This window comes from Doryrhamphus excisus, linkage group LG21 (assembly GCF_037039965.1).
Source record: "Doryrhamphus excisus strain RoL-2023G ecotype Guam linkage group LG21, RoL_Dexc_Guam_v1.1, whole genome shotgun sequence".
NCBI lineage: Eukaryota > Metazoa > Chordata > Actinopteri > Syngnathiformes > Syngnathidae > Doryrhamphus > Doryrhamphus excisus.
Window position 1 is genome coordinate 4,338,108 of NC_136377.1, and position 22,085 is coordinate 4,360,192.

General features: G+C 41.6%; 1 protein-coding gene across 7 annotated transcripts; it reads left to right on the plus strand.

The window, feature by feature from the left end:
* The first annotated feature begins 813 nt into the window (after positions 1-813).
* Positions 814-21,930, plus strand: LOC131138137 (rap1 GTPase-activating protein 2-like). 7 transcript variants are annotated; one of them, XM_058086797.2, is made up of 25 exons: positions 814-1,046; positions 5,827-5,862; positions 11,145-11,229; positions 11,438-11,473; positions 13,449-13,496; positions 13,727-13,759; positions 13,846-14,064; positions 15,236-15,339; positions 15,430-15,508; positions 15,611-15,664; positions 15,750-15,833; positions 16,917-17,017; positions 17,071-17,200; positions 17,278-17,433; positions 17,636-17,707; positions 17,770-17,856; positions 17,968-18,114; positions 18,188-18,292; positions 18,381-18,472; positions 18,854-18,958; positions 19,134-19,221; positions 19,920-19,986; positions 20,119-20,189; positions 20,270-20,299; positions 20,771-21,930. In XM_058086797.2, exons 1-24 carry the CDS (start codon positions 1,003-1,005, stop codon positions 20,276-20,278), a joined length of 2,052 nt encoding a protein of 683 aa, XP_057942780.2. In that variant the 5' UTR covers positions 814-1,002; the 3' UTR covers positions 20,279-20,299; positions 20,771-21,930. The 7 variants fall into 7 exon arrangements, with proteins under 7 accessions (XP_057942780.2, XP_057942778.2, XP_057942779.2 ...); XM_058086795.2 differs by having other exon boundaries at positions 816-1,046; positions 20,267-20,299; XM_058086796.2 differs by having other exon boundaries at positions 816-1,046; positions 13,452-13,496; positions 20,267-20,299.
* The last annotated feature ends 155 nt before the right edge of the window (positions 21,931-22,085 follow it).

Consider the following 22,085-nt stretch of genomic DNA (forward strand, 5'->3'; position numbering starts at 1 on the left):
CGCCGTGGTTGTATGTGACTTATGTATATGTCTCACAGCAGACCTTAAGAGTATTATTTTAGCATTATTCGTATTTTAGCATATATATGGACATGCACAGCCACATTAGATGGCTATTAATATTCATAAAACGAGTAACACAGCAATACAATATGGGTTTATGCTGGAATTAATACTTGTGTTGGATAGACACGTCATTGGTGAGGAAATTATATACTTAAATATATTCGGATACTGGAATTTTTTCCAATCTGAATAATTTCACTGTAAAGTGGGGGGAGGGGATTAGGGGTTAAACGTTTTTCTTTGTTTAATTTACATTTCCTTAAACTAAATACGGAACACCTAACCATTATTACAGACTACCGCCCCCTACTGATGTGGAGGAGAACATGTTGAAACACCTTGCTCTATTGAAGAGAACTCCAACAAATTTTACATTAATTATATCATAGAAATATTTACTACAGGTGCCTTTTAGCGTATACATCTGCATTCTGCATAATGAGCAAAAAAAATACTGTCTGCGTTAATCTCACGGAAAGGTTTGCAGGGACGCCATTGTTACATAAAAGTCACTTGTGCATTTGTCTGGATTTTATCCCATGAAAAGTTTTCTTTCATCTTTGCTGCTGTTTCTGCTTCGTCAGGGCGGGTCGGGAAAGAGAGAGAGAGAGAGAGAGAGAGAGAGGAAATGCTTCCACTTGTCTCTTTGTGTGTCTCTACCTCTCTACCTCCCTCCATCTCACCATCCCTCCTCCCTTCCCATCACCCCCTTCCTAGGCTGCGTGCAGTGAATTGAAGTGAAAGAAAGAAACATTAACAGAGAGGGAGGAGACTCTGCGGGAGGGAGGTGGGGGGGAAAGGAGGTGCCGAAAGCGTGTGAAGGACGCCGTCTCTCACGGTATTTATAGCCGGCGGGATGAGGAGATAGGAGGAGAGGAGAGGAGAGGAGAGAGAGGGAGCACCCAGACACAATAAAGAAGAGGACAAAGAGAGACGATGCTGAGGAGGAAGAGGAGTGTGTCGTTCGGTGGCTTTGGGTGGTGAGTTGAGCGTTTTTGGCCTTTTGTTGACAGCGGGGATGCTCACTTCACTGCCTCACACACACACACACACACACACACACACTCCTCTTGTCAGGGTCTTTGAGTTCCTTTCCAGTTGTGTCGCAATGACATCACAGCACCATCACAGTAACATCTGCTTTTGGGATGGGTACGCCACACATGCAGCCCCATAACAGTGACTCCGGTGTTTTATATGACCATTTTCTCTGAACTAAAGTTAGTCAGGACCCAAAATGTGTCCCGGGTTGTTTTGTGAAATAATTGAATCTAGTAGTTGAATCATTGTACCCATAGTAAACAATGGACATCCGGCATCATAGATTGATAGATACATAGATGCCATTTTTTTTTTACAATATGTACATTTTTGCCATCATAAAACCGTTATAACTGTACTGAAATCCCCCTAAAATATTAACTTTAAAGTCAAAGGCATAATGTAGGGGTGATAGAAACTGTCACACAAATAGAAAGAAGTTAATTGCTGCACTGTGTAATGCAGGGGTCTTGAACTCAATTTACCTAGGGGCCACTGGAGCTAGGGTCTGGGCAAGGCTGGGCCGCATCAGGTTTTCCAAAAAAAAAAAAAAGCATTTATTAAAAACCGAATAATATACAAACTTTTTTAGTGGTTTGGTTCCGATTTTCTACAATAAAAGCTCTGATAAAACATTCCACTGTTCTTAATTTGTATTTTTCTGCACAAAATAAGATGAAAATAAATAAACAAATCAAGAATAAAGAAAATCAATCAATCAGTAATAAATAAATAAATATAATAATAATAATAATAATAAAACGGCAAATAATAAAAACTTAAGAAACCACATATAGTTGGTGGGTAGACAATTTTTTTTTTCAGATTAAAATGAACAAAGCATTATTAGAGCCCTGTAGACATGACAAAACACAACTATACTCACATTTATACTCTTTTTATTTACAACATATTGCGCAACTGCAGGGTCTTGAGACACATGCTAACTCGCAAACTAGAGCGCTAGCGACCTAAACGGTAGCCTTCAAGTTATTTCCTTTAAACTTAAACAGCCAAAAACTTACCACTTCCACACGGATAGGGAGGATAACTATTAACAGTTATTTAACCTTTAACATGAACATTAATCAAACGTAATAATTTTTTCTGGGTACATGATACCATACAGCATCCATATCAAACTTGTGCGGGCCGCACTAACATTAAACTTTCATATCAAGGCGGGGGCCTCAAACTAGTGTCCTGCGGCCCACCATCCGTCCATCCATCCACCCATCCATCCATCTTCTACTGTTTATCCGAGGTTGGGTCACGTGGGCAGCAGCCAAAGCAAGGAAGCCCAAACTTCCCAGCTACTTCGTCCAGCTCTTCCCGGTGTTCAGCACAGTTGAGAGACATAGTCTCTCCAATGTGTCCCGGATCTTCCCCGAGGCCGCCTACTGGTCGAATAGGCCCTGAAGGGGGATGACCAGGAGGCATCATGACCAGATGCCCGAGCCACCTCATCTGGGTACTCTCAATGTGCAGTCTTTCCCGGATCTTTCCTGTGCTTTTCACCTTCTCTACAAAGGAGAGCCCAGCAACCATAAAGAGAGGCTTGTACCCGCCATCTTGTCCGTTCAGTCACTACCCAAAGCTCATATTAGAGGTGTAATGTAGAAAAAAACACCTTAAGTGACAGGGGTCTGTTCCAGTGTTGCAGAATACCTTTCCACACAGGTGATGTCCTGTCTCTGTCGGCTCTGATACAACCCCCGAAGCTGGGAAATTGCAATGTTGGGGAAAAAAAAAAGTGGAAAAATGTCAGCTTTTATAGGCAGTGTAAAAAGGACTTCATGCAGGCAGAAAATTACCGTCCCCCTATTCGGATTTGGTGGGGTTTATAAAGAACACAGACATGGAAAAAATAGGTGGAAAAATGCCAGCCTTTCCAAGCAGCGTGAAAGCTAAACTAATCACTAATGATATCTTTGTCACCTCCAGCAACAAGTTAGCAAACAATTAACGGAGGCGGAAATGTTTTTGTTGCTAATAGTCGTTGCAGCTGCTTCGTGGGTGATTTTGTCTTTTCAGCAATAAATGGAACAAAGGTGTAATTTACAGCTGGGGGGAAATAATTGGTGTTTTACCAAATCGATGAGAAGTGATGCTCAAGGGTGGGGAAAAAAAAAGAAAAAAAAAGCTGCTGTAGTTAATAAGCAACATGTAGTGTTCGAGGGATATGGAGCACTAATACAAAGTCCTGCTGTATGTTGTTTAAATGGTAACTAAGAATGTTACTATAGTATACATTGTGTTATTCTTTTCCGCTGCCTGTGCTCCACCTTGTACTAAAGGTTTCAAAATAAATCTAGATTTGTATTTAAATGTACTGTTTTAGTTCAGAAAAAAATGGATCACATTAGCAGCTGTCTGTCACTGTCACTTGACGACATCTCAGAGAGAACAATGTAGAAACTGTTACACAAGCCTTCTCACCAGCCCTCTTCGCCTTCTACACCTCCCTGTTTCCTTCTATATATTTTTTACCTTATCTCTTCCATACCATATGTTCTCTCCCTATACATAATTTCTCCCTGTTCCCTCTCACTGTAGCTTCATTCCTTCGTCGTCCACATCGGTGCAGAGCTAATAGAGTTGCGTTATTGAATAATGCAAGAGCAGCTTCAGGGAAACAGATGAAGTAGTCCATGTGCAGTCTACCCACACCCCGCTATTGGCTCCACTGGTTGTTTGATTGCGATAATGTACCCTGAGGCACACCTGCACCGTGTAATGAGATCCGGTACACAAAGTGTGCAAATGGTTCTGATTGTATCACACTAAGGTTACAATGTGCTGCAACTTCTTGTGTAGCTAAATAAACCAAACTGCATCTCATCCGCGTGTCAATGTCAAACTAAAGTGTTAATGTTTACAGCTGAGTTAAATATCCAACACTGGGAAACATTACAAAGTCGGATGCAGCCGAACGTGGTAGAATTTTTATACTTCAACCGTAATTTCGTGGAAAAATATGCCACACAAGACAAACAAACAAATCAAAACCTTCTCTCAGTTTTTATTTACAGGGTTGTGGTGGAGGTAAAGTGTGATGATAGCCATAGAACTAGGAATAAACAATTCATGTAACAATAACCAAGCAGATGCTGACATAAACAGGTTGTAATTGTAAGAATTGGGGTTAAACATTAGACCAGATTGGATTGCTAACAAATAGTCCATATTTAGTATTCATTACTGTGCGTTGCACCTTTTACTTTCTACACTTGTATGGCAGTTTTAACAAAGTTTCAACATTGCCTGCACAGATAATAAAGGACACAGTTTGACCCTGGAACAGATGTACACTATTTCCCATGGGAGAAACCGATAGTGAACTTTGGAGGTTCCAATGTACTAGAAAGACGTGATGATAATTAGGGATGTCCGATAATTATTGGTGCCGATAATTATCAGCATGAAAATGCGATATCGGTATCAGATATCGGTATGAAAACCGATAATTAAAAAATGCTGTTCACAACACATATGTGTCATGTATTGCTATCAGCTGATATCAGTATCGGAAATTGATAGTTGGACAATATCACCATATTGGTTTTCGTTAAAAAAGCCAAAATCGGACATCCCTAATGATAACCATAGAACCAGAAATGCGACTTACGAAAGTACAGTATAAGCTAGCTAGCAACATTCATTCATTTTCTATCGCCTATCCCAGCTGTCTTCAGGCGAGAGGCGGGGTACACCCTTGACTGATCACCAGCCAATCACAGGACACATATAGACAAACAACCATTCACACTCACATTCATACCTATGGACAATTTGGAGTCGCTAATTAACCTAGCATGTTTTTGGAATGTGGGAGGAAACCGGAGTACCCGGAGAAAACCCACGCATGCACGGGGAGAACATGCAAACTCCACACAGACATGGCCAATGGTGGAATTGAACTCGGGTCTCCTAGGTGTGTGGCCTGTGTGCAAACCACTAGGTCACCATGCAGCCCAATTAGAAACATTCATTCATTCATTCATTTTCTACCGCTTTTCCTCACGAGGGTCGCGGGGGTGCTGAAGCCTATCCCAGCTGTCTAGAGGCGGGGTACACCCTGGACTGGTGGCCAGCCAATCACAGGGCACATATAGACAAACAACCATTCACACTCACATTCATACCTATGGACAATTTGGAGTCGCCAATTAACCTAGCATGTTTTTGGAATGTGGGAGGAAACCGGGGCATGCACCGGGAGAACATGCAAACTCCACACAGACATGGCCAATGGTGGAATTGAACTAAGGTCTCCTAGGTGTGTGGCCTGTGTGCAAACCACTAGGTCACCATGCAGCCCAATTAGAAACAATATAACAATTTTATCAGACAAATGGTAAAGTCAACTTTAATCAATGTCCAGAAGTATTATTAAGAAGTGTTATTAACAATAACATTTATCTACAGGTTTGTTTCCTGTTTGTGTTGTCGTATTGCCATTTTTAGCCTCCAATTCTGTCTGTGATTTAATAGGGAGAGGAGGGGAAGGGGGTGCGCAGCACTTTAACAAATAGTGCTTTTATTGCTTTACACCTCCGCAGTCGCACCTCTCCTCCACTCTGGCTGCTAAGGTTAATCGAGTATGCGGATGTTAATACGTCCTTCACACCTCCAACTTGTCTTAATGCACTTCCATCCCTGCATCATTGAGTGTGTGAGTACATTTTACCTTAACTACATGTCTTTTTCTCCCCGCAGGATTGACAAGTCTTCCGTCAGTGCCCTGAGAGCTCGGTGAGTGACGCAACCTCCATGTTATGTAACATAAAAATAATATTTTATGGTTATTACAAATGTAACATATCATTATGTAAGTTTGAGTGAGAAAAGTGTTTTTTTTTTTGTCCTAAATGAAAAAATAGCACTAGATCCTTGCCTATTCGCTGTTTGGCATTCGCTCCTTCACATATTTGCAGATTTCTTTTTTTTTCAGAACTATAAAGAATTCATTTTTTTGTGGTTGTAATAAATGAAGCTGAGGGCGCTCAATATTTTCCAGCAGGAAGATGATTTGACAAGACGGCATAGGCAATTTTAAGGCTTATATTGGGTGTGTTGGAGAAAGGATGGGGTGGAGGGGTGTATAAAGATCATATTGTAACATCTATAGTACCTGGATGCAGTAAGGATGTAGAGGAGGTAGTCAACATCTTTAGGCAACCGTCATCCGAACCAGACCAGAACAACATCAGTAAAATAACCATCCTCACGAGGGTCACAGGGGGCATGCCGGACCCTATCCCAGCTGTCTTTGGGTGAGAGGCGGGGTACACCAACCAATCACAGGGCACATATAGACAAACAACCATTCACACTCACATTCATACATATGGACAATTTGGAGTCACCAATTAACCTAGCATGTTTTTGGAATGTGGGAGGAAACCGGAGTACCCGGAGAAAACCCACACATGCACGGGGAGAACATGCAAACGAGGGTGGAATTGAACCACGGTCTCCTAGCTGTGAGGTCTGCACGCTTTCTAAAATATATATGGATTCATTGAGTTACTATTTGTTACTATGGTTGTTATTAAGTGCATGCTTTTCTTTTCCTTGCATGATCGTTAGAGATCTAGCGCCCTTTGTGGTTAAATTTGGTACTGCAGCACAGTGGTGCTCTAATGAGATAAAATTAGAAAGTGTGGAAAAATGCTGCAGGGAAGAGATGAAAGTAACAAAAAAAATTACACAGCTATTTGGTCACCTTTACATATACACGATCTTCATGATTTTGGTGTGATAACATAAAAAACACATTTTTATTTTTTTTGTCAATACAATAGAAACATCGGTGATATTGTTTTATATAAAATGTAAACAGTCACTTAGAGTAAGCAATGGAGAGAGAAAGAGAGCAAATGGGTGGTGAGGGTGGGAGAGAGTCGCTGCGTCTCATCAGAGTGGGATGCTCAGTTACCGACGGCAACAGAACAATGCTGCATGATCACTGGTGAGTCTGCCATTAGTCTTATCATATCCCATCTGTGTGTGTTATTTCGGGACAGAAATGGTTATCCTTGTTCAACATTAACAAGAAACATGCACGTTTTTGATGTCGCCTGCGTGAGTGATGAGTTAGTCTTTAAAGGAGTGAGTTAGTCACAAATGCAAATGGCAAATTCTTATCCAGCCACAGCAAAACATTGCAGTGTCAGGTAAAAGTTATGTGTTATTGTATTGCTTTCTTTGTGCGGCACAACCCAATATCGCTTTTATTGTGGGGGGGCATTTTTGACAAGAAAAACACAAGGCTGTGCTCCCGTCACCCCGTTTGACTGTCTCTGTGTGTGTGTGTGTGTGTGTACTGCCGCTATAAAGAGTAGACCGCCTGTTTGTCTAGAAACAGAAACAAGCAGAGTGTTTTTTTCCCCTGCTGCTGCTGCTGCTGTCTAGTATGTTGTTATTTGTTGTTTTCTTCTTCATGGGGGTATTTACTCAAATAAATAATTTACCACCCAATGAAAGCAATAACCATCCCTAAAAATAACCACCAAAGAACAGACAGCATGTCTGCAGAGGATGAATGCCCTTGCAGGTGGGGCAGATTTATATATGTGTGTGTGTTTGTGTGTGCGTGTGCGTGCGCTCGTGCGAGTGTGTAAATGGCGGTGTTCCAAAAGTGACATAAGTATGTGTGCATGTGTGTGTGCGCGTGCGATGATATGCATATTTGATGAAGAAAAAGCATCCAAAAAATATTAACATGAAATAAAAGACATCAGTTCTTAAAAATAAAATAATTCTTAAAAAATATGAAAATTAAAAATCACAACTAAAATGGCATTTTAGCCAAAAAAGTCGACCTAAAATATCTTCTTAGTCTGGACCTTGCTTTGAGCTTAGACCTAGCTTAGATTTCAGATTTTCAATATACACTAGACAGCTCATGATTTATCATATTCTCCTGGGATCAAAAGGAAAAATGTATTTCAATATCATTTTTTTTATAATTGCCTGCCTCTCTGGAGCCTAAATGGTCACCAACAAATGTGGCGTTCCTTTTCGAGGCATTGCTAGCCACGTAAACAGAGAAGCAGAGCTTGGGTGAGAGCACGGAGCTTATCTGGCTTATAGCCACGCCCATATAAGGAAGTCCACTCCTCTGTGACATCACAATGGCGCAGTTCTACTACAGCTTCTGAAACCGAGTGTTTTGAGCCATCCCAAACTTCATTATCTGAAACGTTGGCATGGTTCAACACGAGAATACAACATTCTAACTACATTTATAGGTCAGAAAAGTGGGAAAAGCATATTAGGTCCCCTTTAAAAAAAATCTTTTTAGTTTACATTTCATGTCCACCATGGAGCCTAAATGGTCACCAACAAATGTGGCGTTCCTTTTCGAGGCATTGCTAGCCACCTAAACAGAGAAGCAGAGCTTGGGTGAGAGCACGGAGCTTATCTGGCTTATAGCCACGCCCATATAAGGAAGTCCACTCCTCTGTGACATCACAATGGCGCAGTTCAACTACAGCTTCTGAAACCGAGCGTTTTGAGACATCCCAAACTTCTTTCAGGGCTCACTTCCAAATACAAAAACTTCATTATCTGAAACGTTGGCATGGTTCAACACGAGAATACAACATTCTAACTACATTTATAGGTCAGAAAAGTGGGAAAAACATATTATCTTTTTACCATTAGCTATGGTATGTCAGGAAGCAGTTTCTTTTCTATTTAATGAAAATGAACATCTTGCATGGCTGCAGTCTACCATCTCCGGCATGTTCTTGGCCACATATTTCCTTAACGATGCTTCTGGTTGGCAAATTTTGTTACTCATACTATTCTCTTGCCAGTGTGGTCACGTCCAGATGCGGTATAAAGTCTGGACACTGTTCAGTGTTCTTTGCTGATTGGTTAAACAATATGTCATCAGACAGACATCAGGCATTTGTGGACATCAACCTTAAAGAAATAAGCGATATCACGCAAGGTTCATCCCTTGGTTCTGCTTGTCATGCGTCATGCGGTCGCTGATGCTCACATCTGGACTTGAAATAGTCTTTCTTCAAACATTTTCAGGATCTTCTAACTTGTTGTTGTACCATTTTGTGGTCTCTTTTCAATCGATTGTCATCATCAGGCATTTGGGATATGCTTTTTTTCTTATGGTTCCACTTGAGCCTGACTCAACAGCGCCTCTGCTGGTTGCCACCAAGTATGCCACGTCATCCAAGACTGTCCCAAGGCTTTGGAGCTTGTGTTCCATGTTAGGAATGGCCTTACGGGGACATCGTGTTAACACAACTTAGTCAGACAGGCAGATCAGCTGTGACACACAGCTGTCTGTGGAGATAATGAGCGTGGACTTCAAATAAAAACTGATTTTTGTATTTTTAATTGTAGTTTGCAGTGGTGTAGAAGTGCATTAGTGGTTTTATTTTGTTATTTAAACAGTTTGACAGTTTGCAGTTCCACACCACTGCAATAATAATAAACATGTTTGTGAAGGCAGAATTTGTATTGTATCTCATTAATACATTGTTCCTAATGAAGTGACCTCATTTTAGCCTTCTTCCTAACTGTCCAAATGACCATTTTAGAAAAAATAGCAACCTGTCCTTTCTCTTACATAAAGCCCCTCACCCTGACCTTTTCTCCCTCAGCAGGCCTCGTGTCGCCAGCTTCTCATCTCTGTGACCTTTTTGTTTGTTCATCGTTCCTCATGCTTTTTTTTTTTTTGTCAGCATTGTCACAAAAAAAAACCAAAATATGTTTCTGTCTGGTTGTTTTTGCCAACAAGACAAAAATACGTTTGAAACACATCAGCACATTTCTTTGATATTTTGTTTGTCGTTTATCATCTGGATCATGTTGCTCTCTTGCTTATGGTCTTTAAGGCTTAAAAAAAAAATCCTACATGATTTTCATTGTGTCCTTTGCCTGAACTCATTCAAGGTCTGCTGACCTGCTTTTATCTTTTCCTGGAAATGTCACATTATCAACACCGCAGGGAGCACTGTTACTATTAGGGGCTGCACGGTGACCAAGTGGTTAGCGCGCATGCCTCACAGCTAGGAGACCCGAGTTCAATTCCACCCTCTGCCATCTCTGTGTGGAGTTTGCATGTTCTCCCCGTGTATGCGTGGGTTCTCTTCAGGTACTCCGGTTTCCTCCCACATTCCAAAAACATGCTAGGTTAATTAGCGACTCTAAATTATCCATAGGTATGAATGTGAGTGTGAATGGTTGTTTGTCTATATGGGCCCTGTGATTGGCTGGCAACCAGTCCAGGGTGTATCCTGCTTCTTGCTCGAAGACAGCTGGGATAGGCTCCAGCATACCCCCGCGACCCTCATGAGGACAAGCGTTAGAAAATGAATGAATGAATGAATGAATGATTTAATCTGGAGAACCGTAGCCGATGCAATTATAAGCAGTCCAACCTGCCACAGCCTGAGGAGATGGATGTTTCCTTCTGGCTGGCTGGAGGAATTGATTACATTGTGTGTGTGTGTGTGTGTTGTTAGCTTTCTATGTTTGTGTTTTCTTGACACCTTCCTTTCCGAGACATCTTTCTTTGGGAAAGACATTTTGGCAAGAAAAATGCTAGGGTGTGCTCCTTGCACCCTGCTATGCTCTCTCTCTCGCTCTCTCTGTGTGTGTGTGTGTGTGTGTGTAACATGAAGTCATCCACAGTTGCATCTCAGGAGGCTCTGGGCAGATTGAAGCTCTATCTTTAGAGACACACTCATCGTGCCGCTGTGACAAGTATAATGATGATGATGTGCAATGCTTGGATAAATCAGGGCATATACACACAACACACACACACGCTGTGGGGAAAACATTCCCCATAGTAAAGTTGACTTTCGGTGGTCCTTACCATGTTTGACCATCTTGCAAGTGGACAAAATGACTTATTTCACATTCTAAATGACATTTTTTGGAACACTGAATGCAATATTGTATTATGTATTATATTATGTATTATACTGTATTATACAAAAAAACAGCAGCACTTGATGAAAAAGAAGCAGTTTAGGACCGTGTTTTTGTCCTTCCAGCAAACAGGAGCTCCTGGCTGCCTCCAATGGTCCCGAAGCCGACTGTCCCCCCTCGCCGCCCCGCACCGCACCCCCCACCACCAAGGTAAGCCAACATTATGACTCCCCTATTATAAATGTATGCTATACATTACCCACAGTTAAACAGTTTCAGAGCCATCTGTCTTTCAGTCATTTGTGTACTCAGTTGCCGTGGTGACATGTTGACATGTTGACCATGTGACACCGAAATAGAACAATAGCGGATAATCACAAGAGAACATTTCAAAGCTGACGCTGATCTCTCTTAACAGTCCACCCATTTCTTTGACATGATGGACAAGATGGAGGTAAGGATTTTTTTTTTTTTATCACAGCAGTGAAGGAATAATTAAATGGAAATCCTGTAGAAGCGCCAAAACCCAAACCAAAAAATTCAGTCAATGAATTAACAATAAACTTATCAATCAAAAGATTGCGGAGTTTAACGTGCAGCATCAGATTTTGTGGATGTTTGCAACCCGACCCGCGAGAGCTAAAAAGATCTTTGATTTCATTAAATGGGAAATAATGACGCTTTACCAAGATATCGGCTTTTGTAAACCTCTTGGAGGCACATTTTGTACTTCTCAGCTGCCATTTTGTTAATAATCGTAATATTTGATAGGGTCAAATCTTGTTTGTTTTGCGAACGAACGGGAATGACTCAATTTGGTTTGAGTCATATAGAGCAGCTACACACAATAACCCACACAGAAAACGTTTTAGATCTTCCAGTATCTGCACCTATTCCAGCTGTATTTCCTTTGAGTTGTGCTTCCTGCAAAATTGGCCTGTTTTAATTTATTCCACCCACAGCCCGCCTCCGGGCATGCCCACTCCACTGTGATTGGTCACACGCCCAAAGTGCTTTGTAACAATGAACCATATAAGGAAATCCTCTCCTCTGTGACATCACAAAGGGGCATCTTAACCACGCCTTCTGACACCACGCATTTTGAGCCATCACAAACTTCTTTCCATAAAATAACATATTCATAAAATTATCCGTTTAGGAAATAAAATGTATGCTGGTTTATTTTTATTGTTATGTTTGTGTATTATTATTATTATTATTATTATACTACCGTCCCATATGTGCAATAGCTAACAATGGTTACTCAGATTATAAAAAATGAAATTTATATGTATTATTATCTTTCCTCCTGCAAGAGGATCAGAGATAAGCTCAAACCTCAAATGTTGCAAGGCTGACATGGTATTACCTTACTGCATGCAGGGGGGTTCCTCCAGCTGCCTCCAGGGCTCCAACGTTCAAACGTACTGCTAGCATCATATGTCGCCTGTGCCTGCTTTATGTATGACGACATAACACACGCATGTGCACCAGTTATGTTTGTTAATGATAGCAATTTAGCAGAGTAACGTGAGCTATTATTGACGATTTTACAACTTTTTATCATACATGTGAACCTTTTTTTTGACTATATGGTAAATATCTGTTTTATTTGTCTCAAAAAATGTCCAAAAACTGTCCAATCAGATTGCGCTGATGTAACTCATAAGCCACCAGAGGGCATATTCTCACACTAGCAAGGGACAACTGCACCATGATGCTGTGTTATTAAAGTCAATAAATATATATCCATCCATTTTCCTCCGCTTATCCGGGTCCGGGTCGCGGGGGCAGCAGTCTTAATAGGGAAGCCCAGACTTCTCGATCCCCGGCCACCTCCTCCAGCTCCACCGGGAGGACACCGAGGTGTTCTCAGGCCCGGCTGTGAGACATAATCCCTCCAGCGTGTCCTAGGTCTGCCCCGGGGGATTTTTCCCAGCTGGGCATGCCCAGAACACCTCACCAGGGAGGCGTCCGGGAGGCATCTAGATGGCCAAGCCACCTCAACTGACTCCTCTCGATGTGAAGGAGAAGCCTCCCGGATGACTGAGCTCCTCACCCTATCTCTTAGTATAAATATAATAATGTATAAATATATACATTCTTTATATTTTAGCTCATTGACAGCACTCCGAGCATTCACATACACTTTGGAGTGGATCGATATGTCTTCCATTTCTATTATATAACCAGATCCACGCCGGAGTCTAATGAGCCGTTGTAAAGGCCAAACACAACCTCCTCACTCTCTGGAGACAAACAAACTGTGTCAGTTTTTATTTTTAAACCCTCATTAGCTCCACTGCTAGCGCGGCTTACACGCGCAGATCAGAAAAGCGACAACAACAACTCCCGCCGCCAAGGTGACGGCACCTCGCCAGAGGCCCCGCTTTTGTGAGGTTTGACTAAAGCTGTCATGTGTGATGCAGCAGGTTCCAGAAGCTGCAGAGATGAAGGCCGTCCCTCCGAGGCAGAAGGCACGTCAGTCAGTCAGTCTGTCCGTTCCTCATGCCCACCATCCACTTTAATTTACTCACATGTTATGTTCAGGCTGGACTGGTTTTTTTGAGTTCTTGTGTGTTTTTATTACAACAGCCGTGAGACAAACTGTGCCGTCACGTTTTTCATCTCATTGTTTGACTTGGCGTTTAAGGCGTCAGAGTGGAAACGTTATTTGTGTGACGGCTGTCTCTCTATCCTCAAACAGGACGACTACATTCCCTATCCGAGTATCGAGGAGGTGAGGCTTTTTCTTATGAATATCATTTAAAAAAATAATCTTGCTTTCATTGAAGAGATGATCCACTGTTTTTTTTGTGGATGCAGGTGTTAGAGAAGGGAGGCCCCTACCCTCAGGTCATCCTTCCCCAATTTGGAGGATACTGGATCGAGAACCCAGAGCAACCTCCCCCGCCCGCGCCTCCTCCCACCTCCAAAGAGGAGGAGGAGGAGCGAGGAGCAGAAGCTCGGGATGCAGGCTGTGGGTATCGCTTGGAAGAGACCAACGAGGCCGCACGGGCGTACAGGAAGTACTTCTTGGGCAAGGTGAGATTACGGAATTTAACGTGCAGAATCAGATTTTGTGGATGTTTGCAACCCGACCCGCGAGAACTAAAGGGATCTGTGATTTCATTAAATGGGAAATAATGACGCTTTTACGCTTTTTGGAGGCACATTTTGTACTTCTCAGCTGCCGTTTTGTTAATAATCGTAATATTTGGTAAGGTCAAATCTACAGGTACAGTTTGTTTTGCGAGGGAACGGGAATGACTGAGTCATATAGAGCAGCTACACACAATAACCCACACAGAAAACATTTTAGATCTTCCAGTATCTGCACCTATTCCAGCTGTATTTCCTTTGAGTTGTGCTTCCTGCAAAATTGGCCTGTTTTAATTTATTCCACCCAAAGCCCGCCTCCGGGCATGTCTACTCCACTGTGATTGGTCATACGCTCAAAGTGCTTCGTAACAATGAACCATATAAGGAAGTCCTCTCCTCTGTGACATCACAAAGGGGCAGTTTAACCACGCCTTCTGAAACCGAGCATTTTGAGGCATCACAAACTTCTTTCAGGGCTCACTTAATTTATGACGTTTGACACCCTGAGACTGAGACCGAAAGATGGAAAAAGTAAAAGATGAAAATATTAGCAAATTTTCCAGAAAATTATTCAGTGATTTGTCGAAATATTGACTACTGCTCAGTCAGTCCTGGTTCAAAACCAGTCGTCTTATATGCTGCCAAACGCTCTGCAATTTCATTTCACAACACTACAAAATTGGGTGGCACGGCGGTCTAGTGGTTAGCGCGCAGACCTCACAGCTAGGAGACCAGGGTTCAATTCCCACCCTCGGCCAGCTCTGTGTGGAGTTTGCATGTTCTCCCCGTGCATGCGTGGGTTTTACTCCGGTTTCCTCCCACATTCCAAAAAACATGCTAGGTTAATTGGCGACTCCAAATTGTCCATAGGTATGAATGTGAGTGTGAATGGTTGTTTGTCTATATGTGCCCTGTGATTGGCTGGCTACCAGTCCAGGGTGTACCCCGCCTCTCGCCCGAAGACAGCTGGGATAGGCTCCAGCACCCCCCGCGACCCTCGTGAGGAAAAAGCGGTAGAAAATGAATGAATGAACACTACAAATTAAAACCAACTAGAGTACGAGAAAGTATTTCATAACATGATTGATTAAAATATCATCACTGTCTCTTACAGGAACATTTAAACTTCTCTTGCTCGTCCAGCAGTGTGGGAAACCTTCTCCTGTCCGTAAGACATGAAGAAGACAATCAGCAGGAGCACCTTCACGTCATCATCCGGTACATACATTGTTCCATACATTGAAAGCCTTGATTGACAAGTGTGTCTTAGTGATGGTTATTAGCGAGTGTGCTTTTCTGCTCCATCAGGTCTCGAGTGAAGACAATCTATCAGCACCTGTCAGTGACTGATTTGCCAGATATCCCCAGTGTCCAAGAGCTGGCTAAGGTACACAAACACACACACACACACACATATAGAACGTCCATCTTCTGATGCCTCCTTTTGGTGGTCAAATATGCGTCTTCATGTGTGTCCTTCTTCTTGCAGCTGCTGTGTGACGATGCAGCAGGTCTACGTTTCACTCCTGTCCTCTACCCGAAGGTTTGCTCAAACACTTTTAACAGGATTGACAGGACAAACTGATTGACAAGACAATTTTTTTTTTGTTGTTCATGTCCGTCTCAAGGCATCCCAGCTGATTGTCAATTACGACGAGCATGAGGTGAACAGCACGTTCAAGTTTGGAGTCATTTTTCAATGCTTTGGACAGGTAACTCGTGCAATACTTCATATGTTATGGATAGACAGATTGATATATATATAAAATATTAAGATATATATATATATATATAAGATTTTTGGCTCACACGGTTATTAAACACATTTACAATTCGGTTTAAGACATTACACATGGGGAGGAAAACCCACGCATGCAAACTCCACACAGAGATAGCCAATGGTGGAATTGAACTCGGGTCTCCTAGGTGTGTAGCCTGTGTGCAAACCACTAGGTCCTACCGCTTCCTACCGGTAGGACCTACCGCTTTTCCTCACGAGGGTCGCGTGGGGTGCTGGAGCCTATCCCAGCTGTCTTCGGGCGAGAGGCGGGGTACACCCTGGACTGGTGGCCAGCCAATCACAGGGCACATATAGACAAACAACCATTCACACTCACATTCATACCTATGGACAATTTGGAGTCGCTAATTAACCTAGCATGTTTTTGGAATGTGGGAGGAAACCGGAGTACCCGAAGAAAACTGACGCATGCACGGGGAGAACATACAGTACAAACTCCACACAGTAGATGGTCGAGGGTGGAATTGAACCCCGGTCTCCTAGCTGTGAGGTCTGCGCGCAAACCACTCGACCGCCATGCAGCCCCACCATTAAAAATAAAAACTATTCAATTTAATAAATCAGTAAATATGTCTTGGTTTTTGCTGGGCGGCACGGCGGTCGAGTGGTTAGCACGCAGACCTCACAGCTAAGAGGATCAGTGTTCGATTCCACCCTCGGACATCTTTGTGTGGAGTTTGCATGCGTGGGTTTTCTCCGGGTACTCTGGTTTCTTCCCACATTCCAAAAACCTGCTAGGTTAATTAGCGACTCCAAATTGTCCATAGGTATGAATGTGAGTGTGAATGGTTGTTTGTCTATATGTGCCCTGTGATTGGCTGTCGACCAGTCCAGGGTGTACCCCGCCTCTCGCCTGAAGACAGCTGGGATAGGCTCCAGCACCCCCGCGACCCTTGTGAGGAAAAAGCGGTAGAAAATGAATGAATGTTTTTGTTGTGCAAATAGGTGGGCTACTTCTTCTGTATTGATATTTGACCTCGTGGATGTCTGTCAGGTATCCGAAGAAGAGCTGTTCAGAAACAACGAGGAAACACCGGCGTTCCAGGAGTTTCTTCAGCTTTTAGGAGACACCGTGGAGCTGCAGGACTTTAAAGGGTCAGTAACAGGTTCATCTGCTCTCTTCAGACACTGAATGTTCCCATTTTCAGGTTTCGGGGAGGTCTGGATGTGTCCCACGGCCAGACCGGTTCTCAGTCCGTCTACACGGTCCACAGGCAGCAGGAGATCATGTTCCACGTCTCCACCAAGTTGCCCTTCACCGAAGGAGACACCCAGCAGGTAACAAAGTAGAAATGAAGTACTCATCTGAATCGCAACTGGACAAAGAATGTTGATTGTCTTTCATCTGTTTTCAGCTCCAGAGGAAGCGCCACATAGGGAATGACATTGTAGCTGTGGTGTTCCAGGAGGAGGCCACGCCCTTTGTCCCAGACATGATCGCTTCCAACTTCCTTCACGCCTTTGTCCTTGTGCAGGTGGCGGATCCATGCTCTGAGAACACGAGCTACAAGGTACAGATTAGTACAGAGTATACTCTTTTACACGCTCCTTTGCATATACTTATGGTGTTCCCCAGGGCTCCTTTTTAGATCCTTTGTCATTGTTGTTTTATTGCTGATTATTTTCAAACATTTTCGGATTTTCTGTTTCTGATATGTTTGTCTGAAGCTCATGCTATATTACTGATTATAACTATGATCCTTTGATTGACAGGTGTCTGTTACAGCACGGGAAGATGTACCAGCATTCGGCCCAATGCTACCAAATCCATCTGTTTTTAAGAAGGTGAGAAAATGCTAAATTGTTTAGTCACTACGAAGAAATGTGCTAATATGTCATATTTTCAGGGTCCAGAGTTTAGGGAGTTTCTTCTAACTAAACTCATCAATGCGGAGCTGGCGTGTTACAAGAGTGTTCGCTTTGCCCGACTGGAGGTAATCCTTAATTATTGAGGAAACAGCCATGTACATAAATCTGTTTTTGTACATTTGCGGTGTTCCACTCGGCTCCTTTCTAGATCATTATTATTTCAATTGTTTTATTAGGAGCGGACTCGGGCCGCGCTTTTGGACACCCTTCAGGATGAGCTGCAGAGACGCTCCCAGAGAATGCTGGGATTGACAGCGAGTCTCGATGAGGAGGCTCGAGCTGAAAATGGACACGCCCATGGAGGTCTGCTTGAATCTATCAAGGTATCTAATAAAAAAAAAAAAAAAAAAGGGATTCCTGTCTCCATTGTTTTAACTTTCTTCTGCTTGGTTTCAGAGGGCCATGCGAGGGCGAAGCGTCTCCATGGAGACAATGTCAAGGGGCGGAGCGGGTCTGCCTACAAGCCTGAGCGGAGGGGGGTTGGCACACAGTAGCACTGAGGTGATAAATGTTTTTTTTTTGTGCTGAGTTGTTATATATCTCATTCGATTTTAATTAAAGTGTTAATTGCTTTATGTGTGTTTATCAGTATTATGTGAAATCTCCGGTGAAACGACGCTCAGGTCTATTCCCTCGATTGCTGAGTGTTGACAGTCAAACAGACAAACACAGCCATAGAAGGTAACCTCATTATCTCAGAATGGAATGGAATGGAATGGGAATGGCCTTTATTGTCATTATTCAAGATGTACAACGAGATTGGAGAGCTTCTCCTTTCAGTGCAGTAGTCAAGTTAAAAAAATGTATATAAAAGTAGAGTAAAAAAGACAATTTAAGAATAAGATATCCAAAATATACACATAGTATTGCACAGGAGCATATGCAGGAGCAGACATATTGCAGATATATTAATTTTAGTGCAATTAAAATGGGTCATAGTCACATAAGATCCTTATATATATATATATCCTTATATATCCTTGAAATGATTATTAAATAACCTATAAAACAGCCAGAAAGACAACACTCAATGCTTTCCTGTGTATAATGTGCTTGATTTAGTTTCCTCGGTGACCAGAGGAGCTTCGACAGTTGCCCGCAGACATTGGAGGTCAAGGCGGAGCTGCCATCCAATCCCAGCTCTCCAGAGGCGGGACAACGAGACAGGTGTGTGTATATCAACTATCATTGACTCCGCAAATTGTTGTTTCCCTGGAAAAGTGTCATCATTAATCACCAGTAGGGGGTGCATAGTGGTTGTCTACGACTATACATACATTCTTGCTTACATGAGAATTCACATGTATACATCAAACGTGACTACCTTTCCTTTTTTTTTCAGAATTTGCATGAAAAAAGATAGCGGTAAAATTTCCAGATCGACTTCCAGCACATGCAGCTTCAGCCTCCCTGCTGATGACACCCACCTGGTTAGACACACACCATTAACTCTTAGCTCTTGTATCTAAACCAGGGGTGGGCAAACTTTTTGACTCGCGGGCCGCATTGATATGACAAAATTTACGGGGGTGGGGGGGCAGACTATATATTTTACACGTAACAGTCCACCTGGTATTATTGTATCTGTAAAATTGTCATGCAATCTGCTATTATTATTTATTATTTTATATTTATATTTAAATATTTTAAAAATAATAAAATATTATAATAATTACAATAAAATTAAAATAATAATTATTATATTATTATTATGTAAAATATGCAAATATAACAATAATATTATATATAATTAATATAATAATTATCATTAATATAGTAATTATAATAATCATAATAGTTCTAATAATAATTATAATAATCTAATAATAATCTAATAATAATAATAATCATTATTATTATTATTATGTGCTTGTGTCCCTTTTTTCAGGAGCACTTTGTAAACAACAGACCATGTCAAAAAACGAAATTGATAAAACCATCAAAAGGTTGGCTCAGGCCATGATGCCAGGTTGTATGTTGAGTTTAAATGAAATACTTTGGAAAGATTGGGCGGGCCGTATTCAAACACTTGGCGGGCCGGATGTGGCCCCCGGGCCGTAGTTTGCCCACCCCTGATCTAAACGCATTAATGCATGTTTTATTTATATTTTATTTTATGTGTGTGTAGCTCGTCCATCCCGTTACAGGAGAGGGTCAAAGTTCAAGTCCGCTCACCGTCTGTCGAAGCCCCACAGGTAATTTGAACAGCACACGCTGAGGAATTAGCAAAATGTCAAATATTTACATATTTACATTTGTATGTGTTTTCTTACAGCTGCTTGATATCCTCACCTGTTTTTTTCTCTTTTTTCCCTCCCCACCTTCAGAGATGAAGAACAAAAACTCCCCCCGAGCTAACCTCAAGTTTCGTTTTGACAAGTTGAGCCACTCTGCTGCAGTAAGTCACAGTATTGTACAATATGTATTCAGCCATGTTTATTTTGTTGTTGACTTTGTTGACTTCTCTGCTGTTAGCAGGGACACTAGACATGCACGGACAAGGAAAAGGTATGTTCAGGATTTCTTTGTCAACAGGCCTCAAATTTTTGGAAATGTATTTTTTTTAATTTAATTTTTATTTGTTGAACAAATAATTCACATCTTAATATCTTTCACAGGGGTGTTTTTTATTAAAAAATAAATAAACCAATCCCACATTCTAAGAAATATTATACATGTATGTGATGAATTATTCCAATCATTATTATTATTCCAATGGACAGCAATTGACAGCAGGTGCGTGGGACCAGAAAAGTAAAACAGGAAGTAGCCAGAACAGAGCGAAAACGGAAGCAATATAAAATAACAGCACGCCACCCACAAATAAGACATAAAAAAGGAACAAACATTAAAAACCATGACACTTTTACTTATGCTGTCTCAGTTAACTCCACTGTAAACAGCTTTACAGATGCCATGTCATTTTTTTTGGATGTACTGTACATGTGGCCTGTCCGATTCTATTCTTTCACTTTTCAGAACCTGAGCGTGTTCAGCCACCATCAACTGAAGACGAGGACAACGACACAGCGCACATGCTAAGACTTTTGCTATGTGACTCGAATCATTCCATCACTTTGATCACGTTGTGTTTTGGTCCACGGAAAGGGCAAATTCATGAGTCCATAAGGCGGAAATAACGCTGATGATGTCATAATAGCGCCACCTTCCCCTCAGCAGCTTGAAGACAAGTATATGAACTGTTTACCAAGTTGAGGAGGCTCAAGCAAGAAGGCTGAATCATGCAAGATGTAAGAAGAGGAGGGCGTTTTTTGTGTTACATTTTCAATATCTGGTACAATTACTCAATTACAATTATACAAATGTTGCAGTAAAATGATTGAAAAGTGACATTAAGAGACAGTCACAGCACCTTAGAATCCAAAGCAACGCATTTAAGTGAATACTAAGGGAATACTTTCATCAATAATAGCAGTACAACTGCCACAGATGAATGCATTATATTGAAAAATCAGGGATAATGATGACAAGAACTGAAAGTGGAAAACTATTTTTGTGTAAAATGTAGTAATAAAATATTATGCAGTACTTTCCCACCACAAATGGCCATACTTTTGTCATTTAAAATTCAAATTTACTTCCTTGAGCAAAACTTCTAATTGCACATATAGACAACAATACACATTTTCCTCAATTACCCTAGATTTGCCTTTATTTTGATTCCACTTGTTGGACACTGTGCTGTAAATCATGCAAAAACTACATGTTGAACTGCCGTTTGAAGCAAAAACCAAAAGAAAGGGGATAGAAAAAATACGATTTTGCACTAAAAATGCTTCTATGTGGGCTATTATGTGTACAATAAACATCCATGATGTTAAAAAAATAGCTGTCTTTGCACTGAAAGCACAAAGTCTCTTATGTTCCTGAATGCTGTCCATACATTTGTGTGTCTCAAGGGGATTATAAAATGTAGCATGTTTCTGTCCAGTGTCCCTTCATCCTGACACAACAATATATCAATTCTCCCATGTAGAAACGTTCAATTGTGAATTTTTCTTTCAATAAAGAATGTCCCTGATTGTTTCCATGAATCCAAAATGCACTGTAAAGCAGTAAAATGCAACATAGCTACACTTTAAGGCAACAAAATTCAATAAAATGATTGTCACGTTCAATTGTATTGGAACGAAATGCTTGTGTTGTGCTGTTCAGAATTCCGGTGTTCATGAATGCATCTCTCCTTGAATGTGATTGGTGGATAATGTTGCCATCGCTGGTGTGTGCGGGCTTGGGCCTTTTGGCGTATCGGTGGAGAAGTTAAGGCAGCGTC